This window comes from Perca fluviatilis, chromosome 22 (genome assembly GCF_010015445.1).
Source record: "Perca fluviatilis chromosome 22, GENO_Pfluv_1.0, whole genome shotgun sequence".
Taxonomy (NCBI): Eukaryota; Metazoa; Chordata; class Actinopteri; order Perciformes; family Percidae; genus Perca; species Perca fluviatilis.
This window is the reverse complement of record NC_053133.1, coordinates 13,647,485-13,675,419: the sequence shown is the minus strand read 5'-3', so window position 1 is coordinate 13,675,419 and position 27,935 is coordinate 13,647,485. Positions and strand designations below refer to the sequence as shown.

The following is a 27,935-nucleotide window of genomic DNA, read 5'->3' as shown; positions in this document are numbered from 1 at the left end:
TGTTCCTGCTCTTGTCCCGTTTCTGCTCTCGCATTGACGATAAGCATAATTTTGTCTCTTGCAGAAAGATGTAGACCTGTCCAAAGATGACCTCTTGGGAGATATCTTACAGGACCTGCACTCTGAGGTTGGTACTATATTGTCTAGACAATGCAGAACTTTGACAAAATTCAATGTCAACTAATGCATTTTACTTTTTTTTGTTAAGACACTGTGATAGCAGTATTGGGCGAGGTATTTTCCCCCTTACTCACTTTCTCACCGGTTTGTTTTGCTTTTAAAATCTCTCTCTCTCTCTCTCTCTCTCTCTCTCTCTCTCTCTCTCACAGAAACCGACTCTTCTGACTCCTCCGCCAGTGGTCACTCTGAAGAAAAAGAAGTCTCTTGGATCACCCATGAATCCCTTTTCACTCAAACCTCAAATGCCAAAGGTATCCTTTAGCCTATCCTACGATTGGAAGTGTCTGTAAACTACATTTATTTATACAGTTTAAATTCAGTAATTGCAAACAATTGTATGTCACTTCTGTAATAGCAGGAGTCAGCCTCAGCTACAGGGTTAAAGGCCAAAGTTATCAGGCCACCGCCTTCTGACCCGACCCCCAGGTCATCAGCCTGCCTCCCTTCCGCCACCACATCTGCTCCTCCTGTGAAGAAGCAGGGGGCAAAAGTGGAGGAGTTGGATGAAGAGCAAGGTAAGGAAGACGGATACAACTGTGCTAGCTTTTTGTCCATTTTCTCGCTTCTAGCAACAACAATACACTTACCTTTCTATGACGCTGTGTTTCTCAGAGAATGACCCTCTGGCTTTTGATGGGGTGGACTTTGATGAGCCGATGGAGGTCGGGCTTGAGGAGGAGAAGCCTGCACTTAAAGATGATTCTGAGTCTTCACCCAAAGCAGCAGCAGTGGCAGTTAAAGTGGAGCCCAAAGCAGAGCCTCAGGACCCTGTTTTATTGCAAGTTTTTTATCTGCTTTGTTTGCTATACTTATTAGGAAATACACAGAGCTAACATGCAAAGACCTCATAAATGTTTCTATAACAGCGTAACACAAGCTCAAGTTTTAGCATCTTCCTTACATTACATTTCATTTAGCTGATGCTTTAATCCGAAGCAACTTTCGACAAGTGCGTTCTCTACTTTGTCCTTTTCCAGGACCAACAGGATTGGAAGCTCTTGGGGACAAGAGGAGGAAGGTGGAGCAAGCGAGGCACCAGCAGAGATACAGGTTGACTCCACCCAACTCCCGTTGGTGGAGGGCGCAGAAGGGGAGCAGGTCTTTCGCTTCTATTGGTTGGATGCCTTTGAAGACCCCTACAGCCAACCAGGTAAGGCATATTCACACCTTAAGTGAATATAAAATGGATGCTATATCGTGTAAAAATACAAAGATCCTGTTCAGATTTGTAGAACATATCCTGATATTTTTTTTATCTTATCTGTGGTCTAGGTGTGGTGTACATGTTTGGAAAAGTGTGGATTGAGTCTGCAAAGTCTTATGTCAGCTGCTGTGTCACTGTCAGGAACATTGAGCGGACCATGTACTTCCTGCCTCGCGAATATGTAAGTGTCCTGCTCTGTCACGTTACTGCCAGTATATTATAGAAACAAGATTGCCATGTTTTAAGAAACCACCCATTTTCTTTACCTTTTTTTACGCTTTGTTTAAATTAATTGAGCTCAATAAATAATCACCCATAGTATGAGATATTTACTCTGTAAAACACCAATATTGTAATGAATGATATCAAATAGAAAAGCCTCTAAGATGTAATGTAACTATTAAAAAACTATTAAAGCTCCTCTCTTCTCGGTGATGAGAGGTAGGGTTACATGTTGCGATTTGGTTGCCATCAATTCTCCAAAACAATTCACAGTATGAAGTTTATTATATTTGCTGAAATCTAAAAAGTAATATTATACTTCATTTGTGTAAATCTATGCTGTTACCATATAGTATACAGTACGTTCCACCGGCTTAAAAAAAGCTGTAAAGCTATAGGTCAATACAACGCTACTGTGAGTAGATTTGTCCTGCATGTAACCTGTGTGTGTGTGTGTGTAATAGGGCTGGGCAATATATCGATTTTATATCGACATTGTGATACGACCTATATGATATGATATGACATAAATGTTGTCTTTTCCTGGTTTTAAAGGCTGCATTACAGTAAGGTGATGTCATTTTCTGAACTTACCAGACTGTTCTATTATTTGCCTTTACCCACTTAGACATTATAGCCACATTACTGATGATTATTTATCTAAAATCTAAGTGTGAAGATATTTTGTTAAAGCCCCAATTGTCAACCCTAGAATATCGCCGCAATATTGATATCGAGGTATTTGGTCAAGAATATTGTGATATCTGATTTTCTCCCTATCGCCCAGCCCTAGTGTGTAAAATCACTTCACGCATAACTTCTTAGGAATCCTTTCAATTGCTCGACTGTGTTTTCATGAACAGAAAGTGAACACCAAGACCGGCGAGGTGTTGGACACTCCTGTAGGAATGATGGATGTCTACCAGGAGTTTAATGAACTCTCTGAGAAGTTCAGGATCATGAAGTTCAAGTCCAAGGTCAGTGCCAACCATGGTTCCGGACTGTATAGCACAAATCTCATTTTCTGGCAAGTGGAAACTAACCTGACTCCACCAGATGGATTGCTTCGCATTTGCTCGGCATATCCATCTGGGAACTTTCCGTTGGAGAACTTCTGGGAAGGGGCGAAAATACTGGTTAGCTGATTGGATAAACCATCGGTCTATCACCACCTATGTTGGTGATAGACGGGCCAAATCAACCAATCAGATCAAACTCTTGCCGAAACCAGTCGGGAGAAGAGCAAAACAATCTATTCCTCTGAGAAAAGCCTCCAGTGCCGTTTTTTGCTCTTCTTTCAATGAAGGAATACTTTCTAATTTGGATAAAACTTGCGTGATAGCTACGCTCATCTCATCCGTGGAAGCCGCCACGTTGTTTAGACTAACAGTCACTTCTCGTTGCGTCACACCTAAACCCGCCTCAAAACCAACGCTGATTGGTTGGTCGTTTGGCGAACGGCTCCAAATTTTCTCTATCTCAAGATGCCAGACTGATCTGCGAGTAGAAAACTGGAGCTCGCGAGATCAGGACGGTCTCACAAGGCTAAGTGGCAACCAAGTTTGACATATTTGTAACTGGTGCTTGTTTTCTGTGTTTCTCTCTGCAGAAAGTGGAGAAGAGCTACGCCTTTGAAATTCCTGATGTGCCCACTCAGAGCGAGTACTTGGAAGTCAGATATTCAGTGAGTGGACGTGCACACATACACCCCGTCTAGTTGTTAGGAAGAAGTGTTCCATGTCTACTGTTTCTTATTTTCATTTTATTTTTTTTATAATAACCTTTTTTCCTAAGTGGTAAATACTGTTTTTGCAGGCTGAGTTCCCTGCGCTGCCTTCGGACCTTAAGGGGGCAACCTTTTCCCACATTTTTGGAACCAACACTTCCAGTCTGGAGCACTTCCTCCTCAGCAGGAAGATTAAAGGGCCTTGCTGGCTGGACATCAAGACACCACGTAAGGACTATGTCCCTTTGTCCAAATTTGAATGATAGTCCTTTTGCGTTTTGAAAAACGGATTTAGCACTTTAATTTAGTCTAACTTGATTTGTATTTGAGGGCTTTGGATATTTATAAGACCAACTAATCTGATGTTGGAACCTCTTGTTGGAAAATTCACGTGTACCCCCTGTGTCTGTCTGTCAGAGCTGATCGGCCAGCCGGTCAGCTGGTGTAAGGTGGAGGCTCTGGCCCTGAGGACCGACCTGGTCACTGTGGTCAAAGACCTGTCGCCTCCACCCATCACCGTCATGTCCATCAGCCTCAAGACTATCCAGAACCCCAAGACACACCACAACGAGGTCAGAATAATTACAATGAGTTTTGTGTTGTTATTCAGCCGTGTTATTTTATGGTATGCTCAGACAAAATGAGATACTTAGTGAGCAATGACCTGATGATATAAGTGTTACACTGCAGATTGTGTCCCTGTCTGCACTGGTCCACTATCAGTTCCATATGGATAAAGCTCCACCTCAACCTCCATACCAGACCCATTTTACTGGTAGGTTATTTACATGTATATTATTGAATGTTTTAATTGTAATGCATACAAGTAATACAATTGAAAGAATGGTCGAATGACGAAAAAAAACTATTTTTTTTGCACCTGTTCTTATATTCTTTTTGTCTTTGCAGTGGTCAGTAAACCGGCTGACTGTATCTTCCCCTACGACTTCAAAGATGCTGTGAGGAAGAAGGTGAGTGGCCACGTTGCTATGGAGTTCAGTTTGGCACTATTTCTACAGATGTAGCAGGGATAGGAAATTGCCAGCAAAGGAATATGAACATTATAATAAACTATTCATGTAGCACGTTCTACAGTACTTTACAGCAGATTCTGTTAGAACCTATGGAGAATATATATATGTATATATATATATTTATATATATTTTATATATATATTTATTGTATATATATTATTATGTATTATATTATATATATGTATGTTATGTATGTATATATGTTTTTATTATATATATATATTATATATATATATGTTATATATGTATATTATATATTATGTATATATATGTTATATATATGTATATATATGTATATATATATGTATGTATATATATATGTATATATATATGTATATATATATGTATGTATATATATGTATATATATATATATATATATATGTATATATATGTATATATATATTTTGACTAAACATTGATGATGTGATTCCCTTCCTCTGTTAGAATGGGAAAGTGGAGATAGCTGCTACAGAGCGGACTCTGCTTGGCTTCTTCCTGGCCAAGATGCACAAAATCGACCCTGATGTGCTGGTGGTGAGTAGAAGATGTTGATATAGAGTATTTCTAAGCAACTTCCTGAATCTATGAACGATAAATCATTTGGGTAAAAGTGAATATGCTAATCCTTATTCTTTTCCTGAAGGGTCACGACATCTTTGGTTTTGACCTGGAAGTGATTCTGCAGAGAATCACTGTGTGCAAGGTTCCCCACTGGTCTAAGATTGGACGCCTCAGGAGGGCCAATATGCCCAAACTAGGGGTACGAAGAATAGCAATATAATTTTATTTTGTTTCTATACCATACTGTACATCGCTAAACGTTGTTATACGCGGCAGGGTCGTGGTTCCTTTGCAGAGAAGAGTGCGACCTGTGGCCGTCTGGTGTGCGACGTGGAGATCTCAGCCAAGGAGCTGATTCGCTGTAAAAGTTACCATCTGACTGAACTGGCTGCACAGGTGCTGAAGATGGAGAGAGTCACAGTCCCTCAGGAAAACATCAAGAATCTCTACAGGTTTGTATGTCCTTAAAGTCAGTTAAGTCAAATCAGAAAAACATTGTTTTCCAAAACAGATGTGTGCTTTCCGTTTTATATATATATATGTGTGTGTGTGTGTGTGTGTGTGTGTGTGTGTGTGTGTGTGTGTGTGTGTGTGTGTGTGTGTGTGTGTGTGTGTGTGTGTGTGTGTGTGTGTGTGTGTGTGTGTGTGTGTGTGTGTGTGTGTGTGTGTGTGTGTGTGTGTGTGTGTGTGTGTGTGTGTGTGTGTGTGTGTACAAGTTGGAGTTGTTTTCTCATAAAATAGTTCAATGTGGACCCAAAACTATGTGTACCCTTTAAATATGTGTGTGTTTGTGTATCAGTGACTCTCCTCACCTTCTCTACCTGTTGGAGTTGACCTGGACAGACACCAAGCTGATCCTCCAGATCATGTGTGAGCTCAATGTGCTGCCGCTGGCCCTGCAGATCACCAACATTGCCGGAAACATCATGGTAATGCACAACAAACCATTTTTTTCATTACCATCACTAAACAGCCTAGCCTGGCTCTGACCTCCTACGTACTTCGACTCAATTTTCATTTTCCTTCAGTACTCTGTATGGGTTTGCGGTATATTCTTGGGTTTTCTCCGGCCAAATCTTTACCGGTCCAATCAGCGAGCAGAGGGAGTGGCTGAGAACCATGACGTTGAGGTCGTGTTCTAGTTTGAGTTGTAGATCCACAATAGGGCGGAGAAAGATGCGAGCGAAGCCATTCGGTCCATTGTGGCAACACGTCCGAATATCCGGAAGTTAAAGCCTGAGCAAGAACAATCTTTGCTGAGTTGTGTTGGTGGCTGTGATGTTCCTTTTGAAGCCTCCTGCTTCCGTCACCTGATTTCTTCGTGCTTCTTCTCTGCAGTCTCGTACTCTAATGGGTGGCCGCGCAGAGAGGAACGAGTTCCTGTTGCTTCATGCCTTCCACGACAAAAACTACATTGTCCCTGACAAGCCCTCCTTCAAAAAGGCCCAGCTGGAAATGGTAAAGCCACACATTATAACGCACAGCTTTCTTTTTTTAGTAATGTACAGTCATGTGAGAAATGCTCTTTTTCTCTTTGTTCCTGTGTCCCAGGTCGAGGGAGAAGAAGATGTGGATGCAGGGAAAGGCAAGCGGAAGAAGAAGGCAGCCTATGCTGGAGGGCTGGTGCTGGATCCTAAAGTTGGTAAGTCTGTGTTATTAGTTTAAAGTCTTCTTTTCTGTGTCTGGACCTATTTCTGTAATATCTCTCTCTCTCTCTCTCTCTCTCTTTTTTTTTTTTTTTTTTTTTTTTTTTTTTTTTTTTTTTTTTTTTTTTTCTCTCTCTCTCTCTCTCTCTCTCTCTAGGTTTCTACGACAAGTTTGTGCTGCTGCTTGACTTCAACAGCCTCTATCCCTCAATCATCCAAGAGTTCAACATCTGCTTCACCACTGTACAGAGGGAGGCTCACAACACAAAGAATAAGAATGAGGTGTGTGGGGGTGTATAGAGCCTCAACATCTCCCCGAAAATTCCAGCTAATTTCCACTCTTGTTTCCGTGTTAACAGGAGGATGGGTCAGAAGACATTCCTGAAATTCCAGATACAAACCTGGAGATGGGAATCCTGCCCAAAGAAATCAGGAAGCTGGTTGAGCGGCGTAAACAGGTCAAGCAGCTGATGAAACAGCAAGACATCAACCCAGACCTCTACCTTCAGGTACACACACATACCTACACATGCACACTGAAACACACAGACGCTGTACATACACATAGTATTTCCAAAGTTGTTCCAGAGTTTAAGTTGGTGTGGATACTCGCCTCTCTTCTTGTTTGTTTTAAAAGGCCATTATTCCCCATTTGTTTCCTATGTAAAGCCCAGTGTAAAATTGGGTCTACTAATGTTGAGGCAGTTTAAAGTGATACTCCACACAAAATATTTCAGGTATTTAACACTCACACCCCAGAGACTCTAATGAGGCTATACAAACTGTATAGCTTGCTCCTGTGATTTTGTATGTGTCTTCTCTCTCCGTCTATATGCCGAAGTATGTGGGGGAAAAAAAATACTTGTGTGTTGCTGTGTCGTCCTTAAAATCCGAAGTACCACAGCAAGTAGTATATTTAGTTAACCATATGTTAGTAAAAATATGTTTGGATCATACTAGCGTACAGATAGACAGCCGTTGAGGATCTTTGTGTACATTATATTATCTTTTGCACTCAGCGAAGGAAGAGTCATGCAAATAGCTGTCAACCATTTTCATTTCACTGAAAAGAGTAACACCTGCATACAGGCTCAAAACCACCATTGTCTCTATTGTCTACCATTTTAATTGACAGACGAGACAACTTCTAACCTTTCAAATCTTTTATAACTGTGGCATTTTTAGGGGAATACAAAATCCTTATATCAGTTTGTTGTAATTTGAGTCTGTCCGTCCATCAGTATGACATTCGCCAGAAAGCTCTGAAACTGACAGCGAACAGTATGTACGGCTGCCTGGGATTCAGCTTCAGCCGCTTCTACGCCAAGCCACTTGCCGCCCTGGTCACACACAAGGGTAGAGAGGTGAGTCAAACCCACTTACTGTACATGAACACATCAATGACTTATGGACGCCCAAAGTTTTAGCTTTCACGCTTACAGATCTAAATAAACTAAATAAGCTTATGGTTAAACTGAAGTGGTACATTTATTACAGTACACACAGAGCGAGCAGGCATGGCATACAAAGACACAAAACACACTCAGTGATTAAGTAATGAAGATGTCCTACAGCCTTTTGTAATTTAGAATCTGGCGAAATAAAAATACTTCAATTTCCGTCCACAAGAGGGCACTGCTACATCAAATTCCACATCGTGCAGAACTCCTTTTACTATTCCATTTTCTTTCGGACTTCTACCTCATCTTCTGTTTCTTTTTCTCCCTGTCTCACGTTTGTCATCCTTTTCTCTCCAAAAAAATAAACCATCTCTTTCTCCCTCACCATGTGCCCTTCCCTGTTCTGAATATGATTATTCCCTCAAGTTCATTTTGTCAAAATAAGAATAACCTGTTGTGTTGTCTGTGATATCAGTAGCTCTGTGTAAGTATTTTCCAGTAACAAAAATGCCACAGGCACACACATGATGCTCACAACTCTCTCCATGTAAAGTCTGATTGTGTAATGGCTTCTTTCTTAACACACAAATGGAACAAAATGGGCGTGCACACTCAATAAATTGGGGCACAGAGGCATGTGTACTGCATGACATAAACAGCTAAATCTGGTATTGTAACTAAACACCCCCCCCCACACACACACACACACACACACTCTCACACACCCATCACGTCAGTTGTAGTACTCATGTTCATTTAATGAGCTCTAACAGTACACATCCTCAGCAGAGGCATCAAGCTTTGCCTCAGGGGAGTGCTTCATTAATATCCCCTTACACACTCATTGTGTTCACTAATAGAGGGCAGGGCAGTAACTGTGTGTGTGTGCGTGCGTGTGCGTGTGTGTGTGTTATTTTGTCAGTCTGTCTGTGCCTCCAGTTAAGCTTGTTGTTCGGCTGACAGAGCTACTTTGTAAAAAGTGCACATTTGATTTGCTGGTGCAGATGGGAGTTTTTCTCCCTCCAGATTTTTTTTTCCGCTTGTATCTTTGGCAACAGCCAGAGGTGCATGGGTTAATTACATTTTACCTCGTTCTGGCTTTATTTTATCCAGGATGCTGCACTACTCTCAGCCGCAAAGTCAGCTACTTTTACATTGTCTGAAATGGTGACATTTCTGCACTTTGCATAAGTTGTGTGCAGGCTTGTTAAACTGAATATTTATGATGGTTAATTCATATAGTTCCAAATAGTTTAGGAGCCGTGAATACCATGCAAAATGTTGTAATTGTAAACCGATTTGTTTAAGTAATCTTTGTAAAACTTCAACAAACATAATGCAACATTTCTCCGAACAGCTCTTGTAGCATCATCTAAGTGTTTTATAGCCAAAGGTTAGCAGTTTGAGTTAAAAAATAAATAAGATATTTACCTCATTATCCTTTGCAGTTTTCTTGCAGGGTGCACAGCTAAGCACAGTGTTTTCATTGAGGAAAATAAAGGAGATAATTAAACAAACATTTCCTATTTGACATGGAGATGGAGATTGGCGCTCGCTCATGAAATTAGGTGATATTGTTTGAGTTCATCAATCAAACAATAAATAACATACAAATATACATGTATAAATTGAAATAGATATATTTATATAGATTGTCTTTTAGATAATTGGAATGCAGTGATTTACATAATACAGTAATTTATAGAAACTGAACATTTATTTACTTTTAAATGATTTTAGATCATTTAAAGCTCTTGAAACCTGCTGATGGCCTACTTTGCCTCCAGCGTTTTTCTCAGTCTTCAGAAGTACCCAGTGTGCTGAAGGGGCTGTAAACATGGATTGTGTTTTATTAGGACTTTACTGCATTAGTACATTGCATACAGTGGAGAGTGATATGACAGATCAGAAAGATGTGCGGCCAAAAGCTCATCAGTCAGATCTGAACCCACAGTGTGCTGAGTACATTGCCTGGACCTCATCTTGCTATGGTAGCAAGAGACACCACTGTGCATAATCTTAGTGTTTTGTTTACTTTGTATCCATGATCTGAGGCACGCATCTATTTATATGCAGGTTGTGTGTTTGTGGAGAGAATGACATCAACACAACCAGGGAGTCCCACTGCAAACGAGATGCTGTAAATAATGTTGTTGAGGATAATTTAGTACTCTCCTGAATCTATGTTTGGAAATTTATTTGTTAGGTATTCTGTTAAAATCTTTGATATCTCCAAACATATGTGACCCAGTTGGTCAATCTCTACTTTTCTGCACTACTGTTTAAAACTGCATTTTCTTTCACTTTAATGTGTTCTGTCTATACTCTTGATCTACTACCCAACCTTATAAGCTATTACTATATAATTTCATTGGCTGTAATCAGCTTCTTTACAGACCATATGTGTGCAGTTTGGTTCAGGCAACAGTTTGAACAAACTAAAGCAGTGTTATTGAATTTGTATGGAGTTTAATAACCATAAGCCAAGCAGTTCTTGGTAGTTTCCGCTTGCAGCAAGCCAGAAATGCCAGCTGGCAGTTTCTAGTGTATTTGTGGGTATGGCCGTTTGCACCCCGGCCCCCATTTTAATCGTCACATTTGCACTCTACTTTCATATCATGATTTAGGAGGCTTTTTATTTTTATAATTGTCACACGTACACCGACCACAGCTCTGTCCGCAGTGTAAATCCACCCTCCCGCCCCTCGGCGTTCCCTTCATCTGTTTGGACGAGTGTGCGGGTGAATGTGCATGTGTTGTGTGTATTTATTGATTGGCTTAGCTCTCATCTTTCTCTCACTCTCGTTTTAAATTGAGGCCTAACCCCACTCTGTGGCAGGACGGGTCAGGCCGGGGGCCACAGTGGTTTTTCAGCCCACAGAGGGTTCAGATGAGGGGGCTGTGAGGGGGATGACAGACCCTTGGCGGTGGCTTATCTGATCAGACTTGCCAAGTTCAGAGGGGAAAGCCCCCACTTAGCTCCCCTCCCAACTCAACTTGTGTGTGTTTCTTAAGTATGTCTTGTATTTATCTGTGTCTGCATGTATGTGTTGATGTGTCCATGCGTGTGCGCACACAAGTGCTACAAGCCGAACTCTGCCCTTTGTCGGGGGACCATTTGTTGTGGCCCTACTCTGTCCTGGTATGTGTGGGTATTAAGGGTTACGGGTATTAAGAGGAAGGTGAAGGTTTAGGATTACACAGCCACAGATTGATGTCCCCCTAAACCCCTCAGCGTTATTTTAGGTTCTTTTGTATGTTCGCCAGAGAACAGTTGGGTGCAGAGAAACCGATATATGACACACAACGTACACGCATGTGGTTATAATAGGCTGATAAATGCATTTGTCATACCAGGAAGACTTTTATTGTCCCTCGACCACTGGCTTGTGTGTCCCTGACTTCAACTGACGGTCTCATCTTACAAATACAGAGAATTAAACGTAGCGAAAGGAGGATTTTCTGCAGATGCTCTTTTCGGTCAGAGATCAGTTGCAGGAAAAACTCTACAGCATTTGGCTCATTGGTGGTGTTAATTTCCTATGCTGGTGTTAATGTTGCTAGTCAAAGCAAATAGAGAAGTGTCTGTTAACAGTCAAGGGCACCACGAAAGCTGCTTTGCCTCAAGTGTAATCTTTCTCTGTTGATGTAAGTAAGGAAACGGAATGAATCTTTTTTTTTTTTCTTAGTTTTGACACTTTTATGACATGCTTGGTTTAGAAGGCATGTAAACCTTCTCTTGTCCCTGAACACAAACTGTATGTGTGCGTTAGTGTGTGCAAGTCCTCCTAATCGAGTGATGTTAACAACAGAGGCAGCTTGAAGCCGTTGATTGTTGTGGAACGCAGATTGGTTTGACCTTTGACCCCTTTTGCCAGCAAATCTGACAGCCATTAGCAGGTGTGTGTGTGTGTGTGTGTGTGTGTGTGTGTGTGTGTCAGTGTCAGGATGGAGGATGGAGTGTGTGTGTGTGTCAGGATGGAGGATGACTCCGTAAAGCCGTTCTGCTGTAATTGAGTCTCTGTCCTTGTGTTTAAAAACAGCCTGACAGGAGCTCGTAGTTAACATTATTGGATGCCATGCAGAGTGAGGGATGGAAGAGGGCTTGGGTAACGGAGCCGAGGGTGTGGAGAGGTCAGAGTTTGGTTTAGGTTAAACCTCTATGTGCACTTGTGTGTGTGAGAGGGTGGGTGTGCTTGTAATGAAGCCTAAGTAAATATTTTTGCCCCTGGTGTCCCTCATTCAAGTTCTATATCATTCTTCTTGTCTCAGGAATCACAAATCATTTCCCCGAATTAGACGCAAGAATACCTAAACCACTCTATCATGTCTCGTCTGATGTGCGTCTGTCAGGCTGTGTCGTGATAGGGTGCGAGTAAATGTTGTTGCCCCCATTTCTTTCATTCAGGGTCTCAATCGTGTGTGTGTGTGTGTGTGTGTGTGTGTGTGTGTGTGTGTGTGTGTGTGTGTGTGTGTGTGTGTGTGTGTGTGTGTGTGTGTGTGTGTGTGTGTGTGTGTGTGTGTGTGTGTGTGTGTGTGTGTGTGTGTGTGTGTGTGTGTGTGTGTGTGTGTGTGTGTGTGTGTGTGTGTGTGTGTGTGTGTGTGTGTGTGTGTGTGTGTGTGTGTGTGTGTGTGTGCGTGTGCGTGTATGCGCGCGCGTCCGTCCGTCCGTCCGTCCGTCCGTCCATAGAGATGGCTTTACTCCTGATAGGAGTGGACTTAACAAATAGTCACATGGGAGCAGCACTGCTATTTTGGCTACATTAGCTCGTCTGTGAGGGCTGACAGTGGCCACGACAAGGTTTCACAATCTAAATTGCGACTTTAATAACACCTACTAATGAGGCCATGTGAGACCGAGCTAATGGCAGGGGATTATAATTCATTACGGATTGATCTAACATATGGTGTTTCTATCAGGGCAACTGATAAGAGTTTTAAATGAGAAGATAATTAGTACATGGTTTTAGCTGACTTGGTAAGTAGGTGATACATATTTTGAGTTCTATTAAAACCTAAGCATTTCTTGATTTATGACCTAATGAACTTGATCCTCTAATGAACATTACTGCATTTGTGTTATTGACCAACAATATAACATGCTTACATTGACTCCACCTAGACTTGACAGATAGAAAGTGGTAAATCACATATTTAAACCTGCAATCTAGATTGTTTTTGGCCACTTGGATGCAGCAGAAACAAGTTGTGAACACAACACTGACTAAAAAAGACCTTTGTTTTATATCAAGTTAATATGGTGAACTTGTTAGCAAGCAGTCGTTCTTTACACATCCAGCAGTTATAGAGAAACATCATCATTCATTTGGAGTTGTGTTTCTTGCTACCTGGCTAATATTCACTCTTTTGGCGCTGTTTTTGGTCTGTAGCAAATCCTGAAGAAAATATGGGGTTCTTTAGCTGCTAAATGCTCCGCTATGTTTACTAGCTAGTCACTAAATGTTTTTGTCTGTAGTTTGCTGTCGAGCAGGTAGTGCAACTTGGGTTTTTAGAGCTTTTTATAAAAAGACTGCTGCTAAAAACGATGCTATGAGAGAGAATCAAATTACATTGTCATTTGATACATTATTACAAAAAATATTCATTATAGACGCCTTAAATTTCAGTTAAAAATATGTTGATAAAAATTAGACCTGACTGTATAAGAATGAAGCTGATTCTTAACTACAAAGGTCATCTCATCTTCCTGAACCATCTATTGCCTGCTATCAGGATGTGTCCATTCCGGGGATTGAAGTACCACATTTTTTTATTGACCAGACAGCAGGGAGAGTTTTATCATTGTCGGAGTTATTTTCGATGAACACCAGTGTTTGTGATCTCAGCCGGTTGTATTAAATCAGACCCAGCTTTACAACAGGTTGTCTCCCCAGTAGCAGACATGAGAGCACAGCAATGGCATCTGCCAGGACAGGTGTGTGCGGATGGGGGTGTGTGTGTGTGCATGTGTGTGCATGTGCGTGTGTGTCTTTGCGCTCATGCATTCTTGCATGCAAGTAAAATAATTTCAGTGAAAGAAAGATTTTCATTTTCTATATGTGCACGAGAGCTCACACTAAGACGACAAATATTTTATGCATCTTTGTGTGTGAGATTGTTAGTGGAGAGAGAGGTGTGTGTGTGTGTGTGTGTGTGTGGGTGTGTACTCGCATACGCGCTTTGTGTACGTGTCCGTCCCGTCCCCCAGCTCTGACAGTGGTGTGTTCCTCCACAGGTGCTATTTCAGTCGGCCGTCTGTCATCCCAAAATGCTTTTCAGCTGAGTGCTTTTCAAAACAATCGTCACTGGTGCCCCAGGCTCTTTTTACAAGGGCCCTCTGCCGCGCTGAGGTTTAACATGCTGCCTCTGATCTGCTGACCTGTGTGTGTGTGTGTGTGTGTGTGGAGGGGTATCTCTGTTGTCTTTATTGCTTCCTTTCAATCTATAAACCATTTGTCGCGCATCCAATGCAGATCAGTTAAGACCCATATTCCTATTTAAAATGACAGCCTGGCAAAAGACATGTTGAAGAGGAGGCGGTCAAAGTGGACTGAAATAAAGAATACCAGAGAGCGACATGACAACAAGACACACATAAATCCCTAATAGAGAAGACCAGAAAAGAGCTGAGCAACAGCTGGGGAAAAGCCAGATATCACAACAAGGCTGAACTACTCATCAATTAGCATGACAGGGTGCAATATTGCACAGCTATAGGGTACAAGGCATGTGCAGACACACTGGTGCGCATGCAAAGACATGAGACATTGTTAAAAGCACTAAATTAAAAGTGATTGCAAGCTGTGAAAGGTCATAGACTGGGCATGTACAGATTTGAGTGATATTTAGTGAGATATTAGCACTTGGTATTAAAGTGTAGATGATGATAAATGTAAAAATATCAAACCCCCAATCTGTTTCACTTGTTATAACTTAATATCTGTTCTAAAAACGTTGCTTTAGGTTTATCCGGCCGCACTAGTAAGCTGGACAAGATTTGTCATTTATCATGGACCGGTGCTCCTGTAACTGTCTCCCTAGTTCACTTCATGGCAGCTTTGAGTGTTACAGACTACGGTAGCACCACTTAACCAAACTACATCTTTTAGCAACATTGGCAGGGTCAGATGCCCTAAAGTATGTGTCCTCAAGTCTCGAGGCAGATTGTTGGGTATATTATGTTTTTAAAATGGGGACTACAAAGTGAAAATGTCACCTGTAAGCTGTGCAAGTCAGTGTTGAATTACTACTACTAGTAACACAAGAACTATCCACAACACTTGTGTACTACTGTCAGGTCCAGTACTGGTTGGTCTGAAAAAGCTGCAGCTACAGTCTGAATTGTCTTAAAGCTGCCATCTTCTACAAGTTGCAGGTTTATCCAAAACAAACTCTGATGCTCGAATATAAGCATCCTTACATTTTGAATCCAAGGATGCATATATTCGAGCAACACTAGAGTTTGTTTTGTGTTTAGTTTGTTTGATAAACTCTGGCGCAGACCAAACAACCGCTCCGCTTCCAATCAGACTCTTGTGTGGTTCTTTGTGGTCAGAAAGCAAAGCAGACCAACCATAGGATTTTCAATGATCTTTTAAGGAAAATTTGATTTGCCCACGGCGGTCCATGTATGGAGCTAAATTGGGGCCAAATCCATGTAGATATCAGGATGTACAGCTCTTGGTTCATTTGTAAAAGGTCGGTGTCAACGTGAACCAGACCAGAACTAAAAGGCAGCAACGTATCATTTTTTTTCCTTCTGTCCGGACCAAATGAAGAGAACTGCAGTTGTGAAAGTGCCCTAATTGTTGGCTGTGTTTTATGTAGTTAGTTAACAAATTAAACCTGAATAAAACTTATGCCCAAGTAGTGTATTGGTGTTTAGTAGTGTATTGTCGGGGAAGGCATGCTGTCTCATTTGAACTCTGAACCTCCTTGACCTCTCACAGTCCAAAGAATGCAAACTGACACCTGAGCCCTCATCTATATGGTGGCCTGATAGGAAGAATGAGAGGGATAGGGATTACAAGTGTGAAAAACAAATTCAATCTTTTCTACCAAATCTTCTGTCCTGATCCTTCACATTGCGAGGCCAATTACTGTCCAGTCTAGTTACACTGTATTAACACCAAGGAGCCGAGAAGTCAAAGAGGCAGGAACATAAGACAATTGAGTGATGTTTTACGGTGTGACAAAAGAAGGAAATTTAGTAATTGGATGATTTTCAACAGACTTATTAATTTACGGAGTCGAAAATGGGGCAAATAAGAGAAGCGATTCACCTTGACTCATTGTGGATACCAAACTATTAAAATTGGATTGAGGGAAAATAGTCTAACCATACAGGACTGGAGAAATATAAATCTTCACAACTTAAAGATATATTTATATGTTGTTATTCACTTGGTTTGTTAAATGTCAGCAAATAGGGGAACGTGTCTGGAATAAGTTTCAAGAACGCACAGTGACTTTTTCAAAATTCAAATGTCTCGTTTTATCCGACCGCCACTTCATAATCTAAAGATATTCAGTTTACGATCGGTTTACTATCTGACAAGCTGGATCCAGTGTGGTTTTTGCTAAAAGAAAATAAAGAAAACAATAAATCAAAATGGATGCTGCTGATAATTTTTTTTTGTCAGATTGATTAATTGTTGCAGCTCTACATGAATCCATTTTCCATAATCTGGTTGATGTGAAAGACTTGGTTGTATTACTGAAGGACACAGCGTCGGGATAACGTTAAGTAATACGAGTCAAGCTCTTTTAGTTGTTTGCTCCAGTATGAGCGGCATGCGCGGTGGTGACTAGTGTAGTCATCAGAGGGATCACACACACACACACACACACACACACACACACACACACACACACACACACACACACACACACTCTTTGTACCCCCGGTAGCTATGTGTTTGCATTGGTCCATACAGTATGTGTGTGTTGGTATGTGTTTTAAAGATGAGCGAGCACACACACAGTCAGTTGCACACATTGCATCCTGGTCAAACGACTTGTCTTTCACGCGGTATCATTTCTTAAAGCAATCTGTCCTGCTGGGACTGACAGCATATGGAAAACCTGTCTAAATGGGTCCACACATCAATTACATCAACGCATTCTCACCTCGCTTGCCTCACTTTGCTGTCGCTCTGTCTCTGTCTTTCCCACATCTCTCTATTCATCACTTCTCTGCCCTTTCCTTCCGTCTATTCTCTGATCATTCCAGCCTCCTCTTCTGTCGCTCCTCTTTCAGCGTACACATACACCATGACACGATAGATATTTGTCAACATTAAGAGATTTTGCCATACCATTTATACTGATGGAGCACTCCCCTTGGTATCTGTCTTTGTAGGCGTTTAGACGAAAACAGCTCTGCGTTAAAACGTAAAAAGGTATGTGACAATGAAAGACCATCCAGAAAGTCTGGTTTGCAGTCTGTCAATTTGAGGGCGCCAAAACACTGCACAGATGTTTATAATGGTGAGACAGGATTTTAGAAATCTAGACAATTGTCACAACATTATCACTTTTATCTTTTATTGTGGCAAACATAAGGTAAACTGTAAAATACTGTTTATATTATATAAGGAATGTGTCCTTGTATTTATTTAACTTACCACATTGCAGCACTTTACTGGATGCTGCTGCATTGTAGCAAAAGTTGGACTCCGCTGCATTTATTTTTGCCGGAGTGCTCAGGACTCTTCAATAGCATCAATCAATATGATGAGGTGCCTTTTGATTTGTCTGGTATTTAATCAGCTTGTTATTTATCTATATATGATTTCTCAATTTAGTTGAATTTTAGTTTCCAGAAATTGAAAGATCAAGATTTAAAGAAGGGACTGAATGCGCATGTGTCTAATTTTGGCTCAGTTCTTACATTTTATTTTATATTTCTCAACAATTATAATTTCTTTAGCTTCTTTTTGTATGTTAAATAACATACTCACTAGATGCAACTTGAGTCAATTTTTAACTTACAAGAAAAAAGCATTTTCTTGAACTCTTGTATGCCACAACAATTGCATAATAACTTTAAGATGTATTAAAATTGTCTACAAAATCAACCATACTCAAATTGAGCCTGACCTAAGACTTATTTCATCTTTCTCTTCGTCTCCTAACAGCAGGAGACAGGGTAGTCATTTTGTCTGCATTAAATCTTAGCTGCACAATTTTGTGTGTGTGTGTGTGTGTGTGTGTGTGTGTGTGTGTGTGTGTGACCTTGACCTTGACTGCAGTCCCTAATGGAGGAGGCTGTGAATGACTCAAACCCGCAGCCCATAAAGCATGCTTAAGTCCCACTCGGGTTTCAGGGAGTGGAACACCCTGCCGCAGCCCAACCCCGCCCCTTCCTCACACATTTTGAAATAGCCACGTCCTTGTCCCCACACGAAGCACAGTGTGAGTCGGGGTGCGTATATATGCGGCCGTGGTTGATTGAGGAGCAGATTGCTGGTGACAGGTCACGCTGCGTTCCGACCCCCCAGATTAGCCACCCGGAGCCCCTGCCCTCCCCTCCTCTAGGCCCCCACCTGTTGGGATCCCTCCGCTGCTCAGATCTCTTCCCCTGATACACACACACACACACACACACACACACACACACACACACACACACACACACACACACACACACACACGACAACCTGCGTTAACCGTATTCTCTTATTTGTCCGTCACTCACTCTGCGGGTGATAAAGGCCATTAGGAGTCATTAAGGTGTGCGTGTGTGTTGCCTGGCTAGAGTGTGTGGGTTGAAAAGACGCCTGTCACAGCACGCTCTCATAATTGCCCTCTTAGCCAATTATCCCCCATTTAAAAGAAAGTCACCTGCTCTGCTCCAATGTCCACACACACACACACACACACACACACACAGAATAAATAACATGGAAACTTAATATTTAATAATTTGTTCCTGAGGGATTTGTTTGTTTACTGTGCTGAAATGTGTATTAATGCTTTTTTGTTTTTCGTATCAGTCCCCATTCATACTGTTGTGTCTGCTTTCTCCTTCAGATTCTGATGCACACCAAAGACATGGTTCAGAAGGTGGGTTATTAACAAGCTAAGTAATACAAATCTAGTCAAGGACAATGTAAATTACGCCACAGCATATGACTGAAAATCTGTTTCAGGATTGTATTGTCACAGTTACCTCAATAATTGTAAATGTAACAATTCCTATTTCTTTGAATACATGAGTGCATGAGACCTTTTTATGATGCTGGATCACTTCTTATATGTATATCCTGATTATGACAAGTTCATAATTCCTATAAGACTTTGATGCCTGGGGAGAAATGAACATGTTACAGCAACACAAGACAGGCTCGGGAATAAGCAAAAAGATAGACCTATTTGAATAAAATAAAGTAAAAAAAAAAAAAAAAAATGTAGGAGTATGAGGGCGTGCCACGCTAGCAGCTAGGCGAGCATTATAACGTGTTACAAAGTGACGCACATTCGTCACAGAAGTAAAGGCTGGATTACAGTAGAGCTGTTTGAAGCAGTTTGTGAACAGTGTTTTCTGTTGGAGATGGTAAGTCCCTTTGGGGTGGACTTTGGGCTTTTTCACTTTGTAAACCTATAATGTGCACAAAAAAGATATATAACACAATAAAGGAAAGTGGGGGAAACCAAAAAGCATAATATGAGCACTTTAAATTATCCATCCATCCATCTTCATCCGCATATCCGGTATCGGGTCGCGGGGGGAGCAGCTCCAGCAAGGGACCCCAAACTTCCCTTTCCCGAGCCATATTAACAAGCTCCGACTGGGGGATCCCGAGGCGTTCCCAGGCCAGGTTGGAGATATAATCCCTCCACCTAGTCCTGGGTCTTCCCCGAGGCCTCCTCCCAGCTGGACGTGCCTGGAACACCTCCCTAGGGAGGCGCCCAGGGGGCATCCTTACCAGATGCCCGAACCACCTCAACTGGCTCCTTTCGACTCAAAGGAGCAGCAGCTCTACTCCGAGCTCCTCACGGATGACTGAGCTTCTCACCCTATCTCTAAGGGAGACGCCAGCCACCCTCCTGAGGAAACCCATTTCGGCCGCTTGTACCCTGGATCTCGTTCTTTCGGTCATGACCCAGCCTTCATGACCATAGGTGAGGGTAGGAACGAAAACTGACCGGTCGATCGAGAGCTTTGCCTTCTGGCTCAGCTCTCTTTTCATCACAACGGTGCGATAGATTGAATGTAATACCGCACCCGCTGCACCGATTCTCCGACCAATCTCCCGCTCCATTGTCCCCTCACTCGCGAACAAAACCCAAAAAGATACTTGAACTCCTTCACTTGGGGTAAGGACTCATTCCCCCCCTGGAGGAGGCATTCCATCGGTTTCCTGCTGAGAACCATGGCCTCAGATTTAGAGGTGCTGATCCTCATCCCAGCCGCTTCGCACTCGGCTGCGAACCGATCCAGTGAGTGCTGAAGGTCACAGGCCGATGATGCCATCAGGACCACATCATCTGCAAAGAGCAGCGATGAGATCCCCAGCCCACCGAACTGCAACCCCTCCCCACCCCGACTACGCCTCGATATCCTGTCCATAAATATTACAAACAGGATTGGTGACAAAGCACAGCCCTGGCGGAGGCCAACCCTCACCTGAAACGAGTCCGACTTACTGCCGAGAACCCGGACACAGCTCTCACTTTGGTCGTACAGAGATTGAATGGCCCTGAGAAGAGACCCCCTCACCCCATACTCCCGCAGCACCTCCCACAGTATCTCCCGGGGGACCCGGTCATACGCCTTTTCCAGATCCACAAAATGCATGTAGACTGGTTGGGCATACTCCCAGGCTCCTTCCAGGGTCCTTGCGAGAGTGAAGAGCTGGTCCGTTGTTCCACGACCAGGAAGGAATCCGCATTGTTCCTCTTCAACCCGAGGTTCGACTATCGGCCGAACCCTCCTTTCCAGCACGGATGGATCTCCTCAATCCCCGGGGCTTTGCCACTGTGGAGTTGTTTGACTACATCAGTGACTTCCGCCTGGGAAATTGACAACGATCCCCCATCATCCTCCAGCTCTGCCTCTAACAGGCAGTGCTATTATTCGGATTCAGGAGTTCCTCAAAATGCTCCTTCCACCGCCCTTTTACCTCCTCAGTTGAGGTCAACAGTGTCCCTTCCTTACTGTACACAGCTTGGATGGTTCCCCGCTTCCCCCTCCTGAGGTGGCGAACAGTTTTCCAGAAGCACCTTGGTGCCGACCGAAAGTCCTTCTCCATGTCCTCTCCAAACTTCTCCCACACCCGCTGCTTTGCCTCTCTCACGGCAGAGGCTGCAGCCCTTCGGTACCCTGCAACTGCCTCCGGAGTCCTCTGGGATAACGTATCCCGGAAAGACTCCTTCTTCAGTCCGACAGCTTCCCTGACCACCGGTGTCCACCACGGTGTTCGTGGGTTACCGCCCCTTGAGGCACCTAAGACCCTAAGACCACAGCTCCTCGCCGCAGCTTCAGCAATGGAAACTTTGAACATTGTCTACTCGGGTTCAATGACCCCAGCCTCCACAGGGATGCACGAAAAGCTCTGCCGGAGGTGTGAGTTGAAAGTCTGTCAGACAGGGGCCTCCTCCAGACATTCCCAATTTACCCGCACTACCTGTTTGGGCTTACCAGGTCTGTCCAGAGTCTTCCCCCACCCCCTGACCCAACTCACCACCAGATGGTGATCGGTTGACAGCTCCGTCCCTCTTTCATCCGAGTGTCCAAAACATACTGCCTCAGATCAGATGAAACGATTATAAAATCGATCATTGACCTTTGGCCTAGGGTGCTCTGGAACCAAGTACACTTATGAGCATCCCTATGTTTGAACATGGTGTTTGTTATAGCTAGACAATCCATGACTAGCACAGAAGTCCAACAACAAACAACCACTCTGGTTTAGATCAGGGAGGCCGTTCCTACCAATCACGCCTCTCCATGTGTCTCCATCATTGCCCACGTGCGCGTTGAAGTGCCCCATGCAGGACTCCACTCAAGGCACCTGTTTGGTGCAACAGTCCCCCCCCCCCACCCCACCAGTGAAGAAAAGAGTCCAACCCCTATCCAGGAGTATGGTTCCAGAACCGAGACTGTGCGTAGAGGTAAGCCCCACCAGATCTAACCGGTAGCGCTCCACCTCCCGCACCAGTTCTGGCTCCTTCCCCCACAGAGAGGTGACGTTCCACGTCCCCAGAGCCAGCGTCTGCTGCCCGGGTCTGGTCCATCGAGGCCCCTGACCTTCACTACCACCCATGTGGCAGCGCACCCGACCCCAGCGGTTCCTCCCACAGGTGGTGGGCCCATGGGCTGGAGAGATGGGGGCCACGTAGCTTTTTCGGGCTGGGCCCGGCCGGGCTCCGTGGCAAACCCGGCCACCAGACACTCGCTGACGGGGGCCCGGGGCTTTCTCCGGGCAGGGTCACTCCATCTCTACTTCGATTACTCCTAGGGTTTTTTGAACCTTTCTTTGTCTGGCCCCTCACCTGAGACCACTTTGCCTTGAGAGACCCTACCAGGAGCACAAAGCTCCAGACAACACAGCCCTCAGGTTCATAGGGACACACCTCTCCACCACGATAAGGTGATGGTTCCCAGAGAAGCACTTTAAATTAGCCATATATAATAGTGTAGACCTTTTTTATAAGTAAATTGAGCAAAAATGAACTACTGTATATGTACTTGTATAGGTATTAATATTAAGTTCTGATTTGAAATTGAGATAGAAATACATTTAGTGTTGCAAGAAAAAGCAGTTTCACTAATTCAGTACTTCTGGTTTATTGTCCAGTCCCTATTTAAGCTAATATATTGTCTTCTCTTACTTGTATAACAGTTTTTTGTTTATTTTTCTCTGTGTGACTCAGATGAATCTGGAAGTCATCTATGGAGACACTGACTCCATTATGATCAACACCAACAGCAAGTCTCTGGAGGAAGTCTACAAACTTGGCAACAAGGTGTGTTTGTCTCAGCCAGCAGTAGATACGTTTTGGATTTCTTTTCTTCAGATGTTTCAGTATTTGACATTTTCACTTGAATGCACACGTGTGTTTGTTAATTGCAGGTGAAGGCCGAAGTAAACAAGCTCTACAAACTGCTGGAGATCGACATTGACGGTGTGTTTAAGTCGCTTTTACTGCTGAAGAAGAAGAAATACGCTGCCTTGGTGGTGGAGAACCATGGCGAAGGACGATACAGTGTCAAGCAGGAGCTCAAAGGCTTGGACATTGTGCGCAGAGATTGGTGTGACCTGGCCAAGGAATGTGGCAAGTACGTTAGATAAACTAGAGTTGTCACTAAAAGCTACATATCAGGCATTGTAAGGTATCCATTGATACATTTTTTTTTAGAAAAGCAGAACTTTTTAAGTATTTGTTATGCATGATAAAATGTGTTCCTCTCCTTTGCTCTCCTCTGTTCTTGCAGCTATGTGATTGGTCAAATCTTGTCTGACCAGAGTCGTGATGTCATTGTGGAGAACATCCAGAAACACCTGGTGGAGTTGGGAGAGAAAGTAGCAGCTGGAACCGTACCACTCAACCAGTATGAGATACACAAGGTGAGGACATAGCTATGGATGTATCATTTTCCACACCTGAATATAGAAAAGCCTTTACTTGCTGGGTTGTGTGCGTCCTCTTGACAACCATCAATTCACATGTACAGTGTACACAGTGTAAAGTGTGGAAACATGTAGCGGGGAAAAAAAAACGCGCACCCTATGTGAGGCTCTGGCAAATGTGTGTGTTTTGTTTTATTCTATTGTATTTGCTATTACCCGTCTGTTCATTGTCACGGTTGTGCTCTTTCCTCCAGGCTTTGACTAAAGATCCTCAGGACTATCCAGATAAGAAGAGCCTCCCTCATGTCCATGTGGCTCTATGGATCAACTCCCAGGGTGGTCGCAGGGTCAAAGCTGGAGATACAGTCTCCTACATCATCTGCAAGGTTAGTGTGTAAGAGAAAAAACCAACTCAAGTCATTTTAGGGTTTTATATTTACATTTAAACACCTAATCATTAAAATCCCGGAATGCACTGAACATTATATATATACACACACACACACACACACACACACACACACACACACACACACACACACACACACACACACACACACACCCCAATGTAAAAATATTTCAAAGATAGATTTTTTTTTTGTGTGTACATTATAGTATAAAATACAAGCCACCGCTTTTATTTCTTTCTTCCCTAGGACGGTTCCACGCTGGCAGCCAGTCAGAGAGCCTATGCTCTAGAGCAGCTCCAGAAGCAAGAGGGTCTCAGCCTGGACACTCAGTACTACCTTGCCCAGCAGGTCCACCCTGTGGTGTCCCGCATCTGTGACCCCATCGAGGGCATCGACATCGTGCTCATCGCCACGTGGCTGGGTGAGTTAATGACTTTATGGAGTTGATGGTTTTGGTAGACTGTAGAAGACTTTACTTTGATTGAGATTGGGCGGCCCTACGTCACTCCGGTGTTAAATTATGACTTGAGGAATTTCAGGTTTCCTTATGCCTTCAGAAAATGACAAAATACAGAAATGTACTGTACAGAAATACTGTTTTATAAATAAACACCGGCCATGATCTATTTGTGGGGTAGGGCTGTGTACCGAACGTCGATACTTTTATGGCACCGTAAAAAATACTCCAATCCTATGAGTATCGAAAAATTATTTATCTTTCGGTGCCAAATTTCGGTTCCAAAAGCGTCCTGAGCGCTTAGTGCAAGCAATCTGTCCTCTCTGCATATTGACACAGAGCAGAGCTCTGACCGAGACACACACACACACACACACACACACACACACACACACACACACACACACACACACACACACACACGGAGAGGTGCGGACGGAGTAAACTGTCTGCAGTTTTGTTGAAGTCACGGAGAGTCACTCTGTTGGTTTCAAGTGTGGTTACAGTCAAAACTTCACACAGACAGCCTTTGCTGCAATATGACATTAATGGCGAGTAGGGTTGGTTATCGTTTTTTTTTAGATTCCGGTGCTAAATCGATACTTTTAAAACGGTGCCGGTGCCTGAACCGGTACTTTTCAATAAAGTTAAAAAAAAAAAAAAAAAGAAGAAGAAGAAAAAAAATAAGGGTAGTAAACAACAGTCAGTGACTTGTTTATTGCTAAGGCCATGGTCAAAATTAAAGATTTAATAATAATGTAATAACTATAACAATAACAATAACTTATTTCACCAGTAAATTGCTGTTGAACCCCAGATGGGAGAAGGGTATTTTACAATTACTGTGAATGCACCACGAGGCTACCTGTTTTAAGTGAATGCACCGTCTGTGTTGTTGAATTCCGACAACGGCAGCTGCAAGTGAACGCACCGTCTGTGTTGTTTAATTCCGACCATATAAACATACTGTATATCTATGAATTGCGACAACAGTAGCTGCTGCTGCGCTGCAGTGCAGACTGTTACATCCCGCTGTTGAAGTCCTCCACAGTGAAATACAGTCACACTTTACACTGTTTAACGTTAGCTGTCAGCATTTTACCGGTGTTTAATCCAGCTGCTAGCTAAAGGTAGGCTAACGTTACATGCTGTCAGGTGTAGTGTAAAGTCAAGCACCGAAATGAGGCACCGAAACTTTCGTTCTTATTCGGTCTCGTTACTACCGTTTACGTCGGCACCGGTTCCCTATTGGCACCGAGTTTCGGTACCCAACCCTAATGGCGAGCCAAAAGCGGTCGTGGTGCTGTTGACGTTACACTTCCTCTTAGACAAGCAGGCACAGCAGTGGTTTCTCTGCCCCGATTACTGACTGACAGGCTGAGCTTGCAAGGCAAGGCACTTTTTAATAATGTTACTCTGAGTGAGCAGTTCTACCAGAATTGTTTAATTTTGATAACTGTTTTGATTAACAATTAAGGTGGAAAGTAAAAGCTTTGGGTTTTAATGTATTTTTGTTGATGTTGAAATGGATTTTAAAACATGGTATAGAAAAAAAGTATCGTTAGGAACCGGCATTGAAACTGAGGTATCGAAATTGGCACCGGATCGAAAGATTTTGAACAATACCCAGCCCTATTGTGGGGCACAGCTTATTTTGAGTGATAGTACTAATCTCTCTTTATGTATGTGTTAGCATTAAGTCATAATTCCTGTTTTATAGTCTGTTGACAGCTGAGGCAGCCAAACATAGAAGCTGTCACACCTAATTTCACAACAGCCTCATAAAAGTACAAAATAGATGTTTCATTGTTGTCTAATAGTCATAAAATTAAGTGGTTTGGATGGAAATGTCCAAAGTATTTTGCCTGCTCTGCCCCATCTGTGTGTAAACATTTGCTCTAATTATTGTAGATACATATAAAAAAGAGAGATGCGACAGAATAAAAACAATCTGTGGTGAAAAACAGAATTATCTTTTGTCCACACCAGGTCTGGATCCAAGTCAGTTCCGGGCTCACCAGCAGTACCAGAGGGAGGAAGAGGCTGATGGCATGCTGGGAGCTCCGGTCCAGCTGACTGATGAGGAGCGCTACAAAGACTGCGAGAGGTTCACCTTCACCTGCCCTCAATGTGGCACTGACAACATATACGACAGCGTCTTTGAAGGAGCTGTGAGTAGAAGTCTACATGCACACAGATTTAACTATCACAACAGTCCCTTTATTAATCTGCTGCTGTGTTTTTAGCACACACGGGGCCTTGTGGTCTAAATAATATAATCTGCTCATGTCTGCAACATCATGCTGTTTTACATTAATAATGCCTTTTACTTATAGAGCGCTTTTCAGGGTACTCAAAGACTCTTGACGCAAGTTAAAATGATCATATTAAACAACACACTAATAATATATAACACACAACATTAATTGCACATTAAGATCCGTAAGATCGCCCCAGGTCCAGTGCTTGGTCTTGCCAAAAGGAGGATTTATAGCAGGACTTGTTGTTTTGACTGCATTAGTTTTAGCCAGGTAAACTGATAAACTGGCAACCAAGTGTATGTTAAACCTGTGTAACTTATAGGCCTTTTCCATATACATGGCTTGACTCTGCCCTGCTTGGCATGTCAGCCCAGCACTGCACGGCAGAGTTTTGCATTTCCAGTGCAACTGCGGCACCCACTTGAAGATGTTTATTAAGTGCTGGTGAGTCTGCGACACAGCGCTATCTTAAAGCTAGCCTTTGCAGGCGTAGTAGCTAAATCTTGTCCATGGAAAAATATTTTTTTCACCAGACATCTTACAACATGTGTGTTATTCAGTCGGAAAAATCCCATGATCTCGGCAAAGCATGGTGTGGCCAGCGCTGAGGCCATGGAAGTAAAGCACAACCACCCGTGTAATATAGCGTTGCAAAATGATCCAATATCTGAAAGTACAAACGTCACAAGAAAAACTAGCTACAAAAGATACTTTTAAAAATGTCATTATCTCAGGTCACGACAGCCCACTGGAGGTGGGTCTGGCTAGTATTGGACCTATTCTGTGAAGGTCCATATCAGGCGTCACTCGACACGTTAAAACTAGTAATGGTAAAGCAAATCGGCACGCTGTGCAGTGTTTCCCACAGATTAGAAAGCAATTTGTGTGTGTGTCTGTGTGTGGTGTTGTAACAATCAAGTATCAAAAACTGAGGAGTATCACTCTGTTGGATGCTGTCCTCCTCTCCTACTTTAATGCCTAACGAATCTATCTCTTTCTCTCCCTGACCCTGTCTTTCACTGGTTGAAGCCTGAAAATGTTGTAAACAAATTAATAACCTAACTAATTCCACTGGTCGGACTGTTCAGCTCTGTTTCAGACTGATACCTCCGGTTCAGGCTACTTTTCAATACTCCTCTGGATTGAAGCAGCAAACATTCAGTGTAAGAGTAAAAAATGACATAACAGTATTTGTAATAAGTTTATTTGATTCATAGCTGCAACATAGTGTTTTGACCTCGACAACCCAACTGC

General features: G+C 42.8%; 1 protein-coding gene across 3 annotated transcripts in view; it reads left to right on the top strand.

The window, feature by feature from the left end:
• Positions 1-27,935, top strand: part of pola1 (polymerase (DNA directed), alpha 1) — a 56,217-nt gene that overhangs the window by 2,777 nt on the left and 25,505 nt on the right. For 2 of the 3 annotated variants that reach the window (XM_039790063.1, XM_039790061.1), the window contains exons 6-33: positions 65-127; positions 330-431; positions 536-695; positions 793-958; positions 1,158-1,330; positions 1,453-1,565; positions 2,470-2,583; positions 3,216-3,290; positions 3,422-3,560; positions 3,750-3,904; positions 4,023-4,107; positions 4,242-4,303; positions 4,813-4,902; positions 5,012-5,128; positions 5,206-5,381; positions 5,729-5,858; positions 6,268-6,387; positions 6,481-6,571; positions 6,733-6,857; positions 6,935-7,084; positions 7,817-7,939; positions 19,010-19,042; positions 22,856-22,948; positions 23,056-23,261; positions 23,418-23,550; positions 23,808-23,939; positions 24,210-24,384; positions 26,410-26,591. In XM_039790063.1, coding sequence (XP_039645997.1) covers positions 65-127; positions 330-431; positions 536-695; positions 793-958; positions 1,158-1,330; positions 1,453-1,565; positions 2,470-2,583; positions 3,216-3,290; positions 3,422-3,560; positions 3,750-3,904; positions 4,023-4,107; positions 4,242-4,303; positions 4,813-4,902; positions 5,012-5,128; positions 5,206-5,381; positions 5,729-5,858; positions 6,268-6,387; positions 6,481-6,571; positions 6,733-6,857; positions 6,935-7,084; positions 7,817-7,939; positions 19,010-19,042; positions 22,856-22,948; positions 23,056-23,261; positions 23,418-23,550; positions 23,808-23,939; positions 24,210-24,384; positions 26,410-26,591 — 3,483 coding nt within the window. The remainder of the gene's footprint in view (positions 1-64; positions 128-329; positions 432-535; positions 696-792; positions 959-1,157; positions 1,331-1,452; positions 1,566-2,469; positions 2,584-3,215; positions 3,291-3,421; positions 3,561-3,749; positions 3,905-4,022; positions 4,108-4,241; positions 4,304-4,812; positions 4,903-5,011; positions 5,129-5,205; positions 5,382-5,728; positions 5,859-6,267; positions 6,388-6,480; positions 6,572-6,732; positions 6,858-6,934; positions 7,085-7,816; positions 7,940-19,009; positions 19,043-22,855; positions 22,949-23,055; positions 23,262-23,417; positions 23,551-23,807; positions 23,940-24,209; positions 24,385-26,409; positions 26,592-27,935) is intronic. The other variant, XM_039790062.1, reaches the window with a different exon arrangement.